Raw genomic sequence first — 17498 nt, 5'->3', positions numbered from 1 at the left:
AACGTATACACTACTACAGCGGTGGATACGGATTACGTAAAATATATTATGGCTGCTTGAAAAAAGTGACTCCGGTGTTTTTTCTGGAGACGGTAATATTATGGATATTTAGACAGAATGGGAACAAGGTCACACAGCTCGATGGCGGGTTGAAGAAAACAGTGTGCAAATAATGCCTACAAGGCCAACGTATACACTACTACAGCGGTGGATACGGATTACGTAAAATATATTATGGCTGCTTGAAAAAAGTGACTCCGGTGTTTTTTCTGGAGACGGTAATATTATGGATATTTAGACAGAATGGGAACAAGGTCACACAGCTCGATGGCGGGTTGAAGAAAACAGTGTGCAAATAATGCCTACAAGGCCAACGTATACACTACTACAGCGGTGGATACGGATTACGTAAAATATATTATGGCTGCTTGAAAAAAGTGACTCCGGTGTTTTTTCTGGAGACGGTAATATTATGGATATTTAGACAGAATGGGAACAAGGTCACACAGCTCGATGGCGGGTTGAAGAAAACAGTGTGCAAATAATGCCTACAAGGCCAACGTATACACTACTACAGCGGTGGATACGGATTACGTAAAATATATGAATGCTGCTTGAAAAAAGTGACTCCGGTGTTTTTTCTGGAGACGGTAATATTATGGATATTTAGACAGAATGGGAACAAGGTCACACAGCTCGATGGCGGGTTGAAGAAAACAGTGTGCAAATAATGCCTACAAGGCCAACGTATACACTACTACAGCGGTGGATACGGATTACGTAAAATATATGAATGCTGCTTGAAAAAAGTGACTCCGGTGTTTTTTCTGGAGACGGTAATATTATGGATATTTAGACAGAATGGGAACAAGGTCACACAGCTCGATGGCGGGTTGAAGAAAACAGTGTGCAAATAATGCCTACAGGGCAAATAATGCCTAAAAGGTCAACTTATACACTACTACAGCGGTAGTAAAATAAAAAAAGTAAAATAAAAAAAAATGAATATTAAAAAAAAAAAATTAAAGTTGGTGCTGCTGAACTACTAGGAGCAGCAGATTAGCACACCAGTCCCACTCCCCAACACTGCTAGACTAATAGCACTGGGCTCTTATAGTAGTAGTAGTAGTAGTAGTAGTAAAACAACAAAAAAATAAATAAAAGCAGTCCTTACAAGGACTACTGTTATTGCAGCAGTCAGCAGATGAGATCAGAAGCAGGACAGCTGCCCACTGCAGCTACATACAGAGCACTGCAGTAGAAGGTAGATTACTAGCCAGCAAAGCTACCTAAGCTAAAATGTCCCTCAAACCCCTGCAGACTTCTGTCCCTCCAATAACAGAGCAGTATCAAAACGATTACTAGCCAGCAAACTTTCAACTGTCCCTGAAATCACTAACAGGCAGCAGCTCTCTCCCTACACTATCTCTTCAGCACACACAGGCAGAGTGAAAAAACGCTGCAGGGCTTCGGTTTTTATAGGGAAGGGGAGTGGTCCAGGGGAGAGCTTCCTGATTGGCTGCCATGTACCTGCTGGTCTGGGGTGAGAGGGCAAAAAAAAGCGCCAACAATGGCGAACCCAAAATGGCGAACGTCGCGCGACGTTCGCGAACTTCCGGCGAGTGCGAACACCCGATGTTCGCGCGAACAAGTTCGCCGGCGAACAGTTCGCGACATCTCTACTTGAGACCAGACCTTAGAAAATAACTCAACAGAGGAATTGGCAGATGGTACAGGGGAACCCGACCCAGAGAATGAAAAAGCTTTGGGGTGCAGCCCATTGACAATAAAGAAAGGGGATTCCCCAGAGGAAGAATGAGTAGCATTATTGTATGCAAACTCTGCCCAAGGTAATAGTTCTGCCCAAGTGGACTGGTTGTTGGACACATAACACCTGAGGTACTGCTCCAGTGACTGATTCACCCTCTCAGTTTGGCCGTTGGTTTGGGGATGATAAGCAGTGGAAAAAGATAACTCAATCCCCACCAAAGAACAGAAAGCACGCCAAAACTTTGAGACAAACTGAACCCCCCTGTCAGAAACAATATTTTCAGGAAAACCATGTAACTTAAAAATGTGATTAACAAACAAATCAGCCAAGTTTTTAGCAGAAGGGAGGTGTGGAAGGGGAACAAAATGGCTCATCTTGCTAAACCTATCCACCACCACCCAGATCACAGTTTTCTCCTGTGAAGGGGGCAAATCAACAATGAATGGGACCAAGGTTTTACTGGAATGGGTAAGGGAATTAACAAACCCTGGGAAGATTTTCGAGAAACCTTGGATCTTTGGCAGACTGGGCAGGAATTAACAAAGGCCTTCGCATCCAGTTTGAATGATGGCCACCAAACATGACGGGATAACAAGGACACCGTTTTAGAAATGCCAGGATGCCCTGCCATCTTAGAATCATGAACCTCTCTCAATACTTGCTCCCTTAACTCCTGTGGTACAAACCATCTCCCCGAAGGGGTATCCATAGGAGCAGATGCTTGAAGAGGGAGCAATAGAGAAGAAAGATCAGATTCAAGGGTTGTACACTCACTAGAGTCAGAAGAAATGGATTCGAAACTCCTAGAGAGTGCATCCGCCTTGGTGTTTTTAGTCCCAGGCCTGAAAGTCAAAGAAAAATTAAACCTAGTGAAAAATAGAGCCCACCTAGCCTGCCTAGGATTAAGGCGCTTAGCAGACTCAATGTATAGTAAATTTTTGTGGTCAGTATAGACCGTCACCAGATGTTTTGCACCCTCCAGGAGGTGCCGCCATTCCTCAAAGGCCCATTTGACTGCCAACAACTCCCTGTTACCTATATCATAATTCACCTCTGCGGATGAAAACTTCCTGGAGAAGAAAGCACAGGGATGCAACTTGTTGGTAGTCGGGTGCCTTTGAGAAAGGACTGCCCCAGCTCCTACCTCAGAGGCGTCAACCTCCACAATAAAAGGAAGCGCAGTATCGGGGTGACGAAGGATTGGGGCAGAACTGAACTCCTTTTTAAGGAATTCAAATGCTTGAACAGCCTCAGGAGGCCACATGCTGGGGTCAGCGCCCTTCTTAGTTAAATCAGTGATTGGGGCCACAATGAGGGAAAAATTCTTAATAAACTGACGATAATAATTAGCAAAACCAAGAAACCTTTGGGTTGCACGTAACGAAAGGGGTTGGGTCCAATCCAGGACTGCTCTCACCTTGCCTGGATCCATTTCTAGACCCTTGCTGGAAATGTTAAACCCCAAAAACGGAACAGAAGAAACCCCAAAAGTACATTTCTCTAGTTTCGCATAAAGATTATTTCCCCTTAGCCTTTGTAAGACTTCACAAACATGATTTAAATGTTCTTTCATGTTGGAGGAAAAAATAAGAATATCGTCTAGGTAGACCACTACAAAAATCCCCAGCAGGTCCCGGAAGATGTCATTGACAAACTCCTGGAACACTGCGGGGGCATTGCAGAGACCAAAAGGCATTATGAGATACTCGTAGTGGCCATCCCTGGTGTTAAACGCTGTCTTCCACTCGTCACCCTTCCTGATACGTATCAGGTTATAAGCCCCCCTAAGATCCAGTTTGGTAAAGACCTTAGCACTTTTAACCTGATCAAAAAGTTCGGAGATTAAAGGGAGAGGATAGCGGTTCTTTATGGTGATCTTATTGAGCCCCCTATAGTCGATACAGGGACGAAGACCACCATCTTTCTTCCCAACAAAAAAGAAACCCGCCCCGGAAGGAGAGCTAGAAGGTCTGATAAAACCCCTCTCAAGATTTTCCTTTATATACCGTATATACTCGAGTATAAGCCGAGTTTTTCAGCATCCAAAATGTGCTGAAAAAGTCTACCTCGGCTTATACTCGGGTCAGCGGGCAGTAGCCGAGATTGCAGTCACTTTTAATCATTCCTATACCAACAGTTCACTTGGGGAGAGACTGCAATATCCCACAATGCCCTCTGTTGGTTTTCTGAAAGAATAACAGTGCGCCCTCTGTTGGTTATATCAAAGAATAACAGTGACTGCAATATCACACAGCGCCATCTGTTGGTTGTATCAAAGAATAACAGTGACTGCAATATTACACAGCGCCATCTGTTGGTTGTATCAAAGAATAACAGTGACTGCAATATCACACAGCGCCATCTGTTGGTTGTATCAAAGAATAACAGTGACTGCAATATCACACAGCGCCATCTGTTGGTTGTATCAAAGAATAACAGTGACTGCAATATCACACAGCGCCATCTGTTGGTTATATCAAAGAATAACAGTAACTGCAATATCACACAGCACCATCTGTTGGTTGTATCAAAGAATAACAGTGACTGCAATATCACACAGCACCATCTGTTGGTTATATCAAAGAATAAAAGTAACTGCAATATCACACAGCGCCATCTGTTGGTTATATCAAAGAATAAAAGTAACTGCAATATCACACAGCGCCATCTGTTGGTTGTATCAAAGAATAACAGTGACTGCAATATCACACAGCACCATCTGTTGGTTGTATCAAAGAATAACAGTGACTGCAATATCACACAGCACCATCTGTTGGTTATATCAAAGAATAAAAGTAACTGCAATATCACACAGCGCCATCTGTTGGTTGAATAAAGGATTAACAGTGATGGCAATATCACACAGCGCCATCTGTTGGTTATACGAAAGATCAGTGATGGTTTTATGACACACAGCACTCTCTGCACAATTCTCTGTCACCATCAACTTTGCAAAGAAGTCCGGTCGATCATTGGGGGAGTCTCTTTGGCGGAAGGTGCGCTGCTGGGAGACGGGGCTGTAGTTGTGTCTAGGCTTATACTAGAGTCAATAAGTTTTCCCAGTTTTCGTAGGTAAAATTAGGTACCTCGGCTTATACTCGGATCGGCTTATACTCGAGTATATACGGTACTCTTTCATGGCCTGGGCTTCCGGCAATGAAAGAGGGTAGGTTCTACCACGAGGAGGCATGGACCCGGGGATCAATTCAATTGGACAGTCATACTGCCGGTGTGGGAGTAGGGTTTCAGCTGCCTTTTTAGAAAACACATCAGCATATTCTGCATATGCAGCAGGTAACCCCTCAAGGGATGTAGTTGCCACTACTGAGGGAAAGCATACCCCACCACACTTAGAACCCCATTGAATTACCTCCCTTGAAACCCAGTCAATCAGAGGGTTATGCCTCTGGTGCCATGGTAACCCCAAAATGAGTGGAGAGGTAGCACCTTCTATAAGGTACAACGCTATCTCCTCGCAATGCACATTGTTTATACACATAGAAAGAGAAGCAGTTTGTTTGGAAACCACACCTGACCCTAAGGGTCTCTTATCCACTGCCCATATTCTCATGGGGGTAGTTAGGGAAACCAAAGGAATCTTGTGTTTGGCGGCAAAAGCCGCATCCAGAAAGTTTCCCTCCGCCCCAGAATCCACAAATGCGGATACCTTGACCGAGCCCGTAGGCCAGGTTAGTTTAACCGGAATCAAAACCTTGGAGGCAGATTGGGGAGAGGAGACTTCTGCACCCAAATGGAGCTCCCCTTCTCCATTTCGGTTAGGGAGCCTCCCTTTCCTCCTGGGGCAAAGATTTAAGAAATGACCCTTTCCCCCACAGTATATACATAAACCTTGGAGACGCCTGCGTGCCTTCTCCTCAGGAGTTAGATGGGATATGCCTAACTGCATAGGCTCCTCCTGAGGCAGAGGCACAGAGGGGTTAGAAAACTTAACATTGGTCACCATATTAGATTTTACATTAGTAACCCCAGAATAAGTAAAAACACCCCTCTCACCCCTTCTCTCCCTTTGTCTCCTATCTTCCTGGATGGCGAGAGACATAAGGTCATCCAGGTTGGAAGATAGGGGGTAATTAACAAGGCTGTCCTTAACAGGATCAGCTAACCCCAAATGGAACTGACTCCGTAGAGCCATATTGTTCCACCCAGTTTCTACTGCCCACCGGCGGAACTCGGTGCAATACACCTCCGCATCCCTTCTCCCCTGGCGCAATTTACGAATCACGGAATCGGCAGAAGATGCGCGATCCGGGTCATCGTAAAGAATAGCCATGCTGTTAAAAAATGACTCCAGGGAATAGCATGCAGGGTCAGAAATAGGCAGCCTTAGGGCCCAAATTTGGGGGTCGCCCAAAAGCAGGGTCATAACAAACTTTACTTTCTCCTCACCAGAAGAAAATGAGTGAGGGAAGAACCCAAGGTACAGTTTACATGCCTCCTTAAACACAAAAAATTTGGTGCGATCCCCACTAAACCTTTCGGGGAACACAATTTTGGGTTCATGGGGCCTGATATTTTTACCCCACAAAGCAGAAGAACCCACAGGAGGAACAGGCAGCTGCTGCGGAACTTGCGGATTCTCCAGCTGACGGGTTAGGTTGTGAAAACCCTGTAGGAGATTGTTCTGCTCCCGCTCTTGGTCCTCCAAGCGCTGTAGCAAGGTGGTAAGAAGCGCTTCGGTGGTAATTGGAGGAGCTGAAGCATCATTGTGACTTTCGTCCTCCAGGGCCCGTGATAATGTCACGGCCGGCACCCGATACCAGAACAAATGCCAAGCACCCTGGTCTCAGCTCGGCTTCACCAGTAGTGTGACCACTGTTGGGCTTCGGGAGGAGCCCTCAGCTTACTTGGGTGCCACCTGGACTTAACGAGGGGTGCAAGGCGAGGTGTTCTGGCTGGCAAAGGGGCACGGCTGTTAGCAGAGTCTTTTGGGCCGAAGGTCACGGTACAAATGGAGCAGGCAAGAGAATTGTCAGACAGGTAGAGTCGAGGCAGGCGGATATCTAGGATCGTCAAACAGGCAACGGGTCAAACCGGGTGATCAAACAAGGGGTTAAACAGAAGAGTAGTCGTAAGCAGGCAAGGTCAGGATCCAGAAGTCAGAATAGTCAAATAGCCAGGCAAGGGTCAAAACAGGAATCAAACAGGTCCAGACTGAGGCAAACAGATTAGCACAAGGCTCAGAAGCACCAGGAATATAATCCTATCACGGGCAAGGTGCTGTGGACATGATGGCTTTAAATACTATTTGAATTTCGCGCCTTTGCACGCTGACGTATGACGTCAGCGCGCCTGCGCCTTTAAATCCCCAGGAGGCGCGCCGCGAGCACCCTAGAGAGAAGCTGGCGCCAGCGAAGACACGCTGGTGCGGCTAGAGAGGAGAACAGTGTGGCGGGTGGCGTGGCGGACGACCCCGCCGCACAGGTACCCTGACACATAGCTTATACAATTATTCTTACCAACTTGCTACCTAGAGGTAGCAGCATCACAGTAATGCATAATATCATGCTTATTAAGCATTGTTGTTACTAAATGCAAGGTCTATTTTAGAATATGACTAAGGAAGGCCTTAACCATTGAAAAATAATATACAATTATAAAAAAAAAGGCAGATAAAGGCAGCAATACCCAGGGTAACTTTAAACAGAAATCCGAAGTTTTCAAATGAGAAGGAAATGGCAACAGTACATAACACCAGTTTTTGTCCATTAACCAGAACAACCTAGTTCCCTGGCAGATTAAGCACACAGGTTTTGCCTACTGCAGCAAAGTTCTAGCCCAAGTTTTTCCTTGGCAGAGGCCTCCCCTCTCCCAGGGAATTGCATGCATGGGATCAGTTATCTAAAAACCCCAATATCCAGACCTTTGAATTAAGGGTCGACCATCTCATACAGACTCCATTTTATCCAAATGATACCAATTTTTTAATTTTGTCCCATTTTTGTACATTGTACATGTACATTTTACATTATTTTTATCTAATGAATCCTTATTGGAAGCAAAGCAAGGCTGTTTATTTAATGTTTAACTGATTTTCTAAGGTATGAAGATCCAAATTATAGAAATCCCTTATTTGTAGAACTCCAGTTTAGCTTTCAAGTTTTCTGCATAATAGAAGGAGAAAGATTGCAAAAAATGATGTTTTAGTACTACACTTTGTCCAAGGCGTCAGTGTACGGGAGTCCTATCCTATATTAGCATTCTAAATTTGTAGTGCATTTAAAATCAAGTCCCTCAGTAAACATGTATAAAGATAAGTGTGCCAGTACTTGTGGCAGCCATGCATGGCCAAGCCATAACACCCCATCATTATGTTTAATAGATGAGCTTTGGATCATGGTCAGTTCCTTTTTGTCTCCACAATTTCCAGGATGAGTCAGCATCGTATCTGCGCTTGTATTTGCCTCGTTCAGCTTCCACATACTGTATCTATCATGCCGGTTTAAAAATCCCACATGTTGATGTGGTCCTCTCCTGGCCTATATTGCCCTCTTTTCTGATCTGATCCTTGGCCCAGGGCAAAACGATTGTATCAGCAAGATTTGGTCCAGCACATAGTTGGCCAGGATGGGCAAAGAGAAATTATGTGTATCTTTATGTGTATGGTCAGCTTAATTAAATATTCAGATTTAATTAAGATCAGTAATTTACAGCTGAATTTAACTGCCACTTGAAATCTTAGTTCTATTTAAATACAAATGCATTTATGTAAATCATTTGTTTACATTGGTGTATTCTATATCAAAAAAGGAGCTACAGATTGTGTTGTGGACGAATGTTTATCAATATATCCCTCTCCAAGCAAATCCCATAGCTAAAAAAACTGAGGTCAAATAATGCCTGTATAGTTGATTGCAGCTCATTATTTGAAGTAGCTCTTTAAAATCCATTCTGATACAAAATTGGAAGAGGTCTTAGTGGAACGTTATACCAGAAATAAGTGATTGTATAATTTAAACAAGTATTTCTCTTATGTACCAGTGAACCTACAATTCTTGGAACACAGATTTCCAAATAGTCATACAAGGTCAATCAACATTGATGGATAAACTTATCCCAGAATTTTTTTTATTGTTTGGTTCATTTGGTGTATTTTTCACATGGTCATATTGCAAAGAATAAGTTGTCACAAACTGTAATATATTGTTCTCTTTTCTTTCAAATAGTTTTCCCCTGTCAATTTTTCTCACTCTCTAGTGTGTTATCCAACACAATCTCCCGTCGATGCACTCTATTTCTAAAATGAGACACTATTTATCATTATTTTCCCCAAATCTACCTTACAACATGATTAACTGGCTATATGAGAAACTACTAATCAAAGAGGAAGCATGGAAACTACCAGATAGACAATCATTTCTGTTGGTTTCCAGATACCACAATCCAGATAGACAATCATTTCTGTTGGTTTCTGAAAAATATCATTCTCTGAGGCTCCATCTTTAATCTCTATAGGGACATCAAAAATGTGTATAATTTTGACACCACAGTCCAAGGTGATTTAATTATTTGTAGCCTTAAACTGAGATAACCTATCAATTCCTCCAATAACCTTACCAAATTAAAATTACAGGCCATCTATTCAGCAAAGCCAGATACACATATGGAACCAGGAACAAAATACTCCTCCAACTGTGCCATAAATAAATTGTCTTAAGATAGCATGACATTGGAACTTGTAGCTTTGCTTTGGCTCTGTTCATAAAATGTATTCTTAGATACAAAAGTATTCTTTGTAAGATTCCATCTAAGAAGCAGTAAAAGCATAGCAGGCACCTCTCCAGTAGTTCCATACCTGTCAAACCCCATTGGATAAAAAAACAATCCCACTCTCATTGAGTATAGAAGTATATAGCAAGAACATACTACATAGCAATACACATAGCAATACACAATTTGGATCTGTAGTTGCCCTTATTTTGTTATTGAAACCCATGGTGTCCCTAACATAAGATCTAACATTTCTCATTATTGGTTTAAGGACCCTGGTAAGGAATGTTGCAATGGACTGGAACACCGGCAATATTCCAGCCACAATGTGCCTACCTGGTGGATTTCTGAAATCCTTAGGTAGAACTAGAAGTAGACAGAAGGCTGGAATTATCAGACAATTAACCTGTTATTTGATTTAATCCCTTCTGGATAATCCATTTTTCACCATTCAAATTGGCTACTTCGACCTTCGACTACGACTTTGACTTCGACTCGAATGATTCAAACTAAAAATCGTTTGACTATTCGACCATTCTTTAAAAAAAACTTAGACCACCTACTTCGCCACCTAAAACCTACCGAGCACCAATGTTAGCCTATGGGGAAGGTCCCCATAAGCTTTCTAAGTATTTTTTTATCGAAGGAAAATCATTTGATCGATGAATTAAAACGATTTAATCGTTCGATCTAATGATTTTTCCTACGATCATTCGAACGAACGAATTGCGGTAAATCCTTTGACTTCGATATTCAAAGTCGAAGAATTTTACTACGACGGTCGAATATCGAGGGTTATTCTGTTTAAATCTGTTTAAAAAGTACTGTTTAATCTGTTTGAAAAGTACAGTAAGGTGCTAATTCTATCATAACTACAAAGTGAATCAAACAAAGTAAAAATTAAATCGCATACTTAAAATGCAATAAGGTTTATTGGAACACACAAATGTTGCACATATGTTTCCAACAAATTTCTTCATCCTTATTCACGTGGAGGCTAACCTTGTTCATATACTGTACATACACCAAATATTCATGTATATTAGCAGAATAAAAAATGCCCAGTCCATATTCAGATTAAGATATATTTTCTCTAAAGAATCAATATAATACTGTTGGACCCTCTAGCTAGAAAATTCTATACAGATGCTACTTTTTTTTACTGATTGTTTTCTTAATTATAATGCTGTAAATCAACCTTTTATCCAGCAATAATTGTAACATTGCTTCTGTTATCTTATATATTAAAATTGGATTTTAATGTTTTTTGTCATTGTGTCTTTTATTGGAAGAAAATACTAGAAAATTGCTTATTTGCTTGCCTAAGCTATTATCTCAGTCAGGAAGTTTTACCATAATTTAATTGTCACTTTTTTTTGTAATCCTGGAATAACAAAGGGATGGCTTGAGGATTTGAGATGAACAGGAATGCCTGATATTGCTTTTTTTTTAACCAATATGCTAGGATTGAAGGTGCTAACAACCAAACCCTCGTTGTAAAGAGAGATTGATGTAGTAAAATATCCAGGAGCATAAAGTAAATATATATAGAGTTAGTGAGGAAAAGCTCAGGCAGTTCTTCCAAGGTTCAACTAACAGTGTTTTGCTTTAGCGGTCAACTTCAGAACAATCAATTGATATTGCAGCAAATATTATATACAACTACCCTGTCTGACGCTTTCTGGAATCCAATCAAACAATCCACAATACATACATTTACAAACATGCAGTATAATATAGAGGTCTATTGAGACCAAAAAAAATTGTATATTTAGATCCTTTAGACACTGAATGGATGCCTTGCCTTCTACCTCTCAGATATCAAAACATAATTTCCTCTGTAATCATTCTATTCGAAGGGTTTAATTAAACGGATTTACAGTTGAGGGATTGAACTGTTCATCCTGTATGTGTCCAGGTTTAAAGGGGCAGTTCACCTTTAAGTTAACGTTTAATATGTTATACAATGGCTAATTCTAAGCAACTTTTCAATTGGCCTTCATTTTCTTTTTTACGTTTTTTTTAATTTGCCTTCTTCTAAATCTTTTCAGCTTTCAAATAGGGGTCACTGACTCCATCTAAAAAATGCTCTGTAAAACTACAAATGTATTATTGCAACTTTTTATTAATTATGGAGAGCTACCAAATAGAAATCAAAATAACGCAAAACCCATAATAATAAAATAAAAACCAATTGAAAATTGTCTCAAAATTGCACCATCCCCTTTTAATGGAAGATCTGGCTACACTAATTTAGATCAGAACAGTTTAGAACAGTTGAGGGCTTATTCTTCCTGTAGTGCAGGTTTCTGCCTCATCACTAAACACCTATAAAGAAAGAACGTAACATTGACTAGATCATGCCAGTACTTGAGCAAACTTTTAAAATAATGCATAAATTAAAATATTTCATTTCCTGATGAATGCAAACTGTTTTAATCAAAAGGGAGATCTTGTCAACTTTTTATACGTTTACTTTAAAATAATACACACGTGGAAACCTTACTACAAGCACTACACTATGACTTCAATTCACTTTCTAAGGGGTACTTACATGTGTTATGTCTTTATGTTTTGTGTTCAGGTGAATGTAGTTGTCATGAGGGTTACTCTCCAGATCCCACTCATCGTCATCTCTGTGTACGTAGTGACTGGGGACAAAGTCAAGGGTAAGTTTTTCTGGTATTTAAATATCACCCCAAGTAATTCACTCTACTGGCATCCAAATGATTTAGTACTTACCCTGATAGGAGGAAGAGCAACAGAGTCAAAAAGATTTACATTTCTGTATATATATGTTTTTCTAGCACCTACAGTCCAAATGAATGATTTCTTAGTCCTATTTCTCAGATCGTCTCTAGGCAGCAGAGGGACAGTAGAGTTAACGTGCTTTTGTCCCTTTAGGAGACAGGATGGCTTAAATGTTGAAAAAGTGTAGGGATACTCCCCTCTTGTCCTCCCCTTCCCCATATTAACCCTTCCTCCAACAGTTTTTTGCCATCCTGCTTTTAGGATTTTAAAATGAGTTTATTAAAACTGATGCTTGGCAAGCTCTGCTCACTTCCTTATTTTATGTTATTTTACATCATTTTTTATTTCTTTCATTTGTAGAAGGGAGAAGCTATATTTGGGAGTTAAAGCATGTGTAAGTGCTACTTTCCTACATTAACCATCTGGGAATCACAGCATGCTTGGGCGCTGCTTGAGGTGGACTGTAGGCATGCTTTAGCACTGCTTGGCCCACTTTATGCACCCAAGAGGTGCCACACACTGGTCCCACCATGTTTTCTGCTGTCACGGGCCAGCAGGGATGAAGCCAATCAAGGTATGCCTCAATGCAACTCGAATCAGCCAAAACAGAATATCCTCTTAAACAATCCCAGCATAAATGCTTAGTAGGGGCAGATACACTGTGCTCTACCAACGGCTCACCTTTAGAGCGTGTTGTTCACCAGCCACTGCGTCATCCCGCTGCTTTAGACACAGCGTGGTTACAGCGCATATCATTCAAATTTTTTGTGCCATCTTTCCTGCAGCAAGTACGTACAATTGGTATGTACTTGAACGAGGAACCTGTACAAACGGCTTTCAGAGGACAAGAGGATTGATAAACTATACTGAAATTGAACAAGCCCAATGTGACAATGAGGGACACTATATCTAAAGTCGCAAAGACGTGCAAAATGGACTACCACCTCCCTAGAAGAGGGGCCTAGTTTGAGGACCAGATGAACAGTAAAGCAGAAAATCTACTGAAAAATATTATCTCCTGTTCCACCACTACCTTCAAGCGATCAGTGGCATTGGCATGTGTCTTGAGAATCTTAGTCCTGTGGCTCAAATTTTCTATGCATGCCTTATGCATTACGGAAATAGAGAGGGTCCAGAGAAGGACAACTAAGCTTGGAAAAGGTATGGAAAATCTTAGCTATGAGCAAAGACTGGTCAAATTGGGGTTGTTCCGACTAAATATTTGGAAAGGGTTTTTTTTACAGTGAGAGCTGTGAAGATTCTCTCCCTGAATCAGTAGTACAGGCTGATACATAGATAGTTTTAAGAACGGGTTGGATGGCTCTTTTTAGCATTTGGAGGAATTGGAGTCAGAAAGGAATTTTTCCCCCTCTGAGGCAAATTCGAGAGGCTTCAAATGTTATTTTTTTTTTTTGCCTTCCTCTGGATTAACTAGCAGTTAGGCAGGTTAAAATAGTTGAAAGGTTCAACTTGATGGACATGTGTCTTTTTTCAAGCTAATTTACTATTTTACTATGTTTATGCTATCCATACACCATACACTTCTTGCTTTCTACAACCACTAATTTATTCAATAAGGCATAATACACAACATCAACATTACTGGATAATGCATCTGACACAACTAACACATACTAACTTTACCTGCATGGTTACCAAATACTAGCATTGTTGCAGCATCCTGTGTTGCAGGAGGTTAGGATCCAAAGAGAAAGATGTTCTCAATTCCCTTGCACTATATAGTTCTTTCCTCCTCCCCATTCATTTTACGTCATATCTGTTTTCTAGTCCAGGGACAAAAGACCCTTCTTAGTTTCATGGAAGACTGATTGGTCTGTATTGCAGCTTGTGAGAGGTTTTATACATTCCTTGGAAAGTGCCATATTTCCTTTGTCTCAATTTCTAGAGACAATCCCCCATCTCACTGCCATGTGGTCACTCTGCTCCTGACCAGACCTTATTAAACATTTCTATACCAACCAGAATCCATTCCATCCACTTCTGTGGACCACAACTGGTCTGTCTCAAAGTAGCACTATTAACAGGCATGCATTCATTAATTGGTGCACAGCCAACTCTATACACCATCTACAGTGCCAGACCCCTCACCTGTTTCATTCATTCAAGATTTTGTGGATAAGAGCCTTGGAGTAAACTCACTCAAAGTACAAGTCAGCCCTCTCCTTGTGCCCTCCACCCAGACGTTGAAACCATTTTACAGACTGCAGCTCATTTATGGCCTTCATTCCTCCATCCTATACCACCCTAAATTTCATACAGGCACCACAGTTTTAACCTTCTAGTCACCATTGACGTACAATTACTGACATGGAAGGTGGCATTTACAGTATCTTAGCAATCTTTTCTGCTTGGAGAGTGCCTGTTTAATTCATTCAAGATTTTGTGTATAAGAGCCTTGGAGTAAACTCACTCAAAGTACAAGTCAGCCCTCTCCTTGTGCCCTCCACCCTGACGTTGAAAGCATTTTACAGACTGCAGCTCATTTATGGCCTTCATTCCTCCATCCTATACCACCCTAAATTTCATACATGCACCACAGTTTTAACCTTCTAGTCACCATTGACGTACAATAACTGACATGGAAGGTGGCATTTACAGTATCTTAGCAATCTTTTCTGCTTGGAGAGTGCCTGAGAATGGCTCATTGGGTTACAAACCCCCATTTTCACAAGTACGAAGTGAGCCCTGAGGACCTTCCTAGCAAATGTTACTTCAACCTTCCATATCAACCAAGACCAAAAATGTTACCCAACCTTCCAACCACAATGAATTATTCTTACATAACTTGGATGTAGAACATGCCTAAAAATTCTATATCCACATGACAGCAAACTTATACAGTCAAAATGTACACTTTATATCGAAGGACTCCAAATCCTCCATTGCCAGATGAATAAAGCTCCTCATAACCAAAGCCTATCAGGACCATAACCGCCCAGTCCCCTTAAGGGTCACAGTTCACTCCAAGCAGGCACTTAGCACATCTTGGGCATGGGCCAACAACGCATCTGCAGAACATCTGTGCAGAGCAGTGTGCTCTCAGCTGACATGTTAGTGGTATTTCTCTTCCATTGTCCTTCTTCGGCTATGCTAGTAGAAACTGATGGAGGAGTGGTTAAGAGGGGAGTACCCCTACACTTTTTCCACATTTGAGACATCCTGCCTCAGGGATCAACACATTAACCCTACTGTCCCTGTGCTGCTGTGACTGCACTCAGAGAAAGGGATTAAGTGGTAAATATAATAATTCCCCTCTATATCTCTATCAAGAAAACCATGAATGCCTTTGAATCTTTATTTTTATCTTGCTTTTCCATGTAATGCTAGGCAATTTTGAAAAGTACTGCAGAGTATACAGAGAATGCATACTCTTTTTGCTAGGTACATTATAGTATATCACTGGGGTGCTGCAAAGTCTAGATTATCATACTTATTATATGTCTTTGAGCAGAGAGGGGCTAAAATTGCAGTATCATTAGTTCTTTATCCATTTTTCCCTTAGACCATGGCCATATAACACTCTAGAGAAAGGATATGACTTGGTCACTGGGGAACAAGCTCCAGAGAAAATCTTAAGGTAAGGAAAGCAACAATTTATTTTTCTTATAAAGCCATGGTTATAACAATGTCACACTGTACCTGGAAAACAATCAAGAAAATAATTACTTTGTTGACCCTTATACCCAGAGTATTTGCTTTTGTCATGTTTTACCACTGTTTTATCTTCTTTATCTGCACAGAATGATATTATCCAGTTTAGGTACATACAGTATAGTAGTTGCCCATTTCCCACCAGCACTGCCAGACCACACCAGCAATGTCAGACCACTCCCTCAGTTGCCAGAGGAGTCTGTAATGTTATTATAATAGGACTATTGCATATGATGAAGAGTAGACTAACTTTTTTTGAATAAGAGAAAGGGATTAAGGCAAATTATGGTTCTCTAAAAAGCTACAAGGTTCTCTTGTAACTTTAAGAGCCGAACTTCCAGGTTTTAACACGGAAATCCGGCTCCGCTAGTGCAGAGAGCACTACTGCACTAGCGGTTCTGTCCCCATTTGACCCGCTCCGACGCTGATTTCTAAGCTCGGAGCAGGAGAGGAGGGGGGCGGCATTTTGCAGTACTGTAGTTTAAAACCCTTGCTAACAGAATTGTTAAGAATTAGCCAATAACATAATTTTCTCCTGTCAAAGTGTTGCGCTGTGAGCGAAGCCGTCGCTGGTGAATTTTCGTAGGTTAGTAAATTTGCCCCACTATATCTTAGTTGGGATTAAGTGCAAGGTACTGTTTCCCTAACATTGCAAAGAAAAAGGAAATAGTTTTTAAAAAATTGGATTATTTGGATGAAATGGAGTCTATCGGAGATGGTCATTCCATAATTTGGAGCTTTCTGGATAATGGGTTTCTGGATAATGAATTCCATACATGTACTCTGTACACATACAGATATGTCAGACATCTCTGGGGGCTCATGTATAAACTTTGCATAGTGCCTAATTATTTGCACAGAGACTAGAATATATATATATTATACACACATAATTTGCATTACTAACCATTCTGCGTAGGTCATATTTGTAATTTTTCGAAGCTTGAAGGTGCCGCTTGTGTACAGAACATTCTCTCTCAGGCTTTACATAGTAAATGTCTTTATCTGACAATATCCCCTGATAATGATCATTACTCGGGTCATTCTGTTTATTAAATCTTTTCCCTCGAGTGATCCAGCTGCATTAGGAGACTGTTTTTTACATTAAAGGGATTCTGTCATGATTTCTATGGTGTAATTTTTATTTCTAAATTGCATTGTTTACACTGGAAATAATTCACTCTACCATGTAAAATTGTTTTCCTAACCCAACAATTATATTTTTTGTAGTTGTAATATTTGTGTGTAGGCACCATCTCAGGTCATTTTACCTGGTCATGTGCTTTCAGAAAGAGACAGAACTAGAATTGGGTGAATTTGACCCGTTTTGCTTTGCCAAAAATTTGCTGCCAGCGAAATGTCGCTGACGCCCATTATGGGTGTCACAATTTTTTGTTGTAATTTTTTTTGACGCCGACGCCATACAAGTCTATGGGCATCATTTTTGCAGCGAAACAAGGCAAAAAAATACGCCCATCCCTAGCCAGAACTGCTTTCTGACAGGCTATTGTTTCTGCTACTCATTGTAACTGGGTTTTAGTGGGACATGGATTTTTACTTTTGAGTGCTGTTCTTA

The 17498-nt window shown here is 41.0% G+C and overlaps 1 protein-coding gene across 2 annotated transcripts in view; it reads left to right on the top strand.

Moving 5' to 3' along the window:
* LOC108700042 (astrotactin-2) overlaps positions 1–17498 on the top strand; it is an 882685-nt gene that overhangs the window by 420634 nt on the left and 444553 nt on the right. For both annotated transcript variants that reach the window (XM_041574753.1, XM_041574754.1), the window contains 2 exons: positions 12084–12168; positions 15774–15848. In XM_041574753.1, the coding sequence (XP_041430687.1) occupies positions 12084–12168; positions 15774–15848 (160 nt within the window). The remainder of the gene's footprint in view (positions 1–12083; positions 12169–15773; positions 15849–17498) is intronic.

Source organism: Xenopus laevis, chromosome 8S (genome assembly GCF_017654675.1).
Source record: "Xenopus laevis strain J_2021 chromosome 8S, Xenopus_laevis_v10.1, whole genome shotgun sequence".
Taxonomy (NCBI): domain Eukaryota; kingdom Metazoa; phylum Chordata; class Amphibia; order Anura; family Pipidae; genus Xenopus; species Xenopus laevis.
The sequence above is the reverse complement of the archived record's forward strand: the minus strand, read 5'-3'. Positions and strand labels throughout refer to the sequence as shown.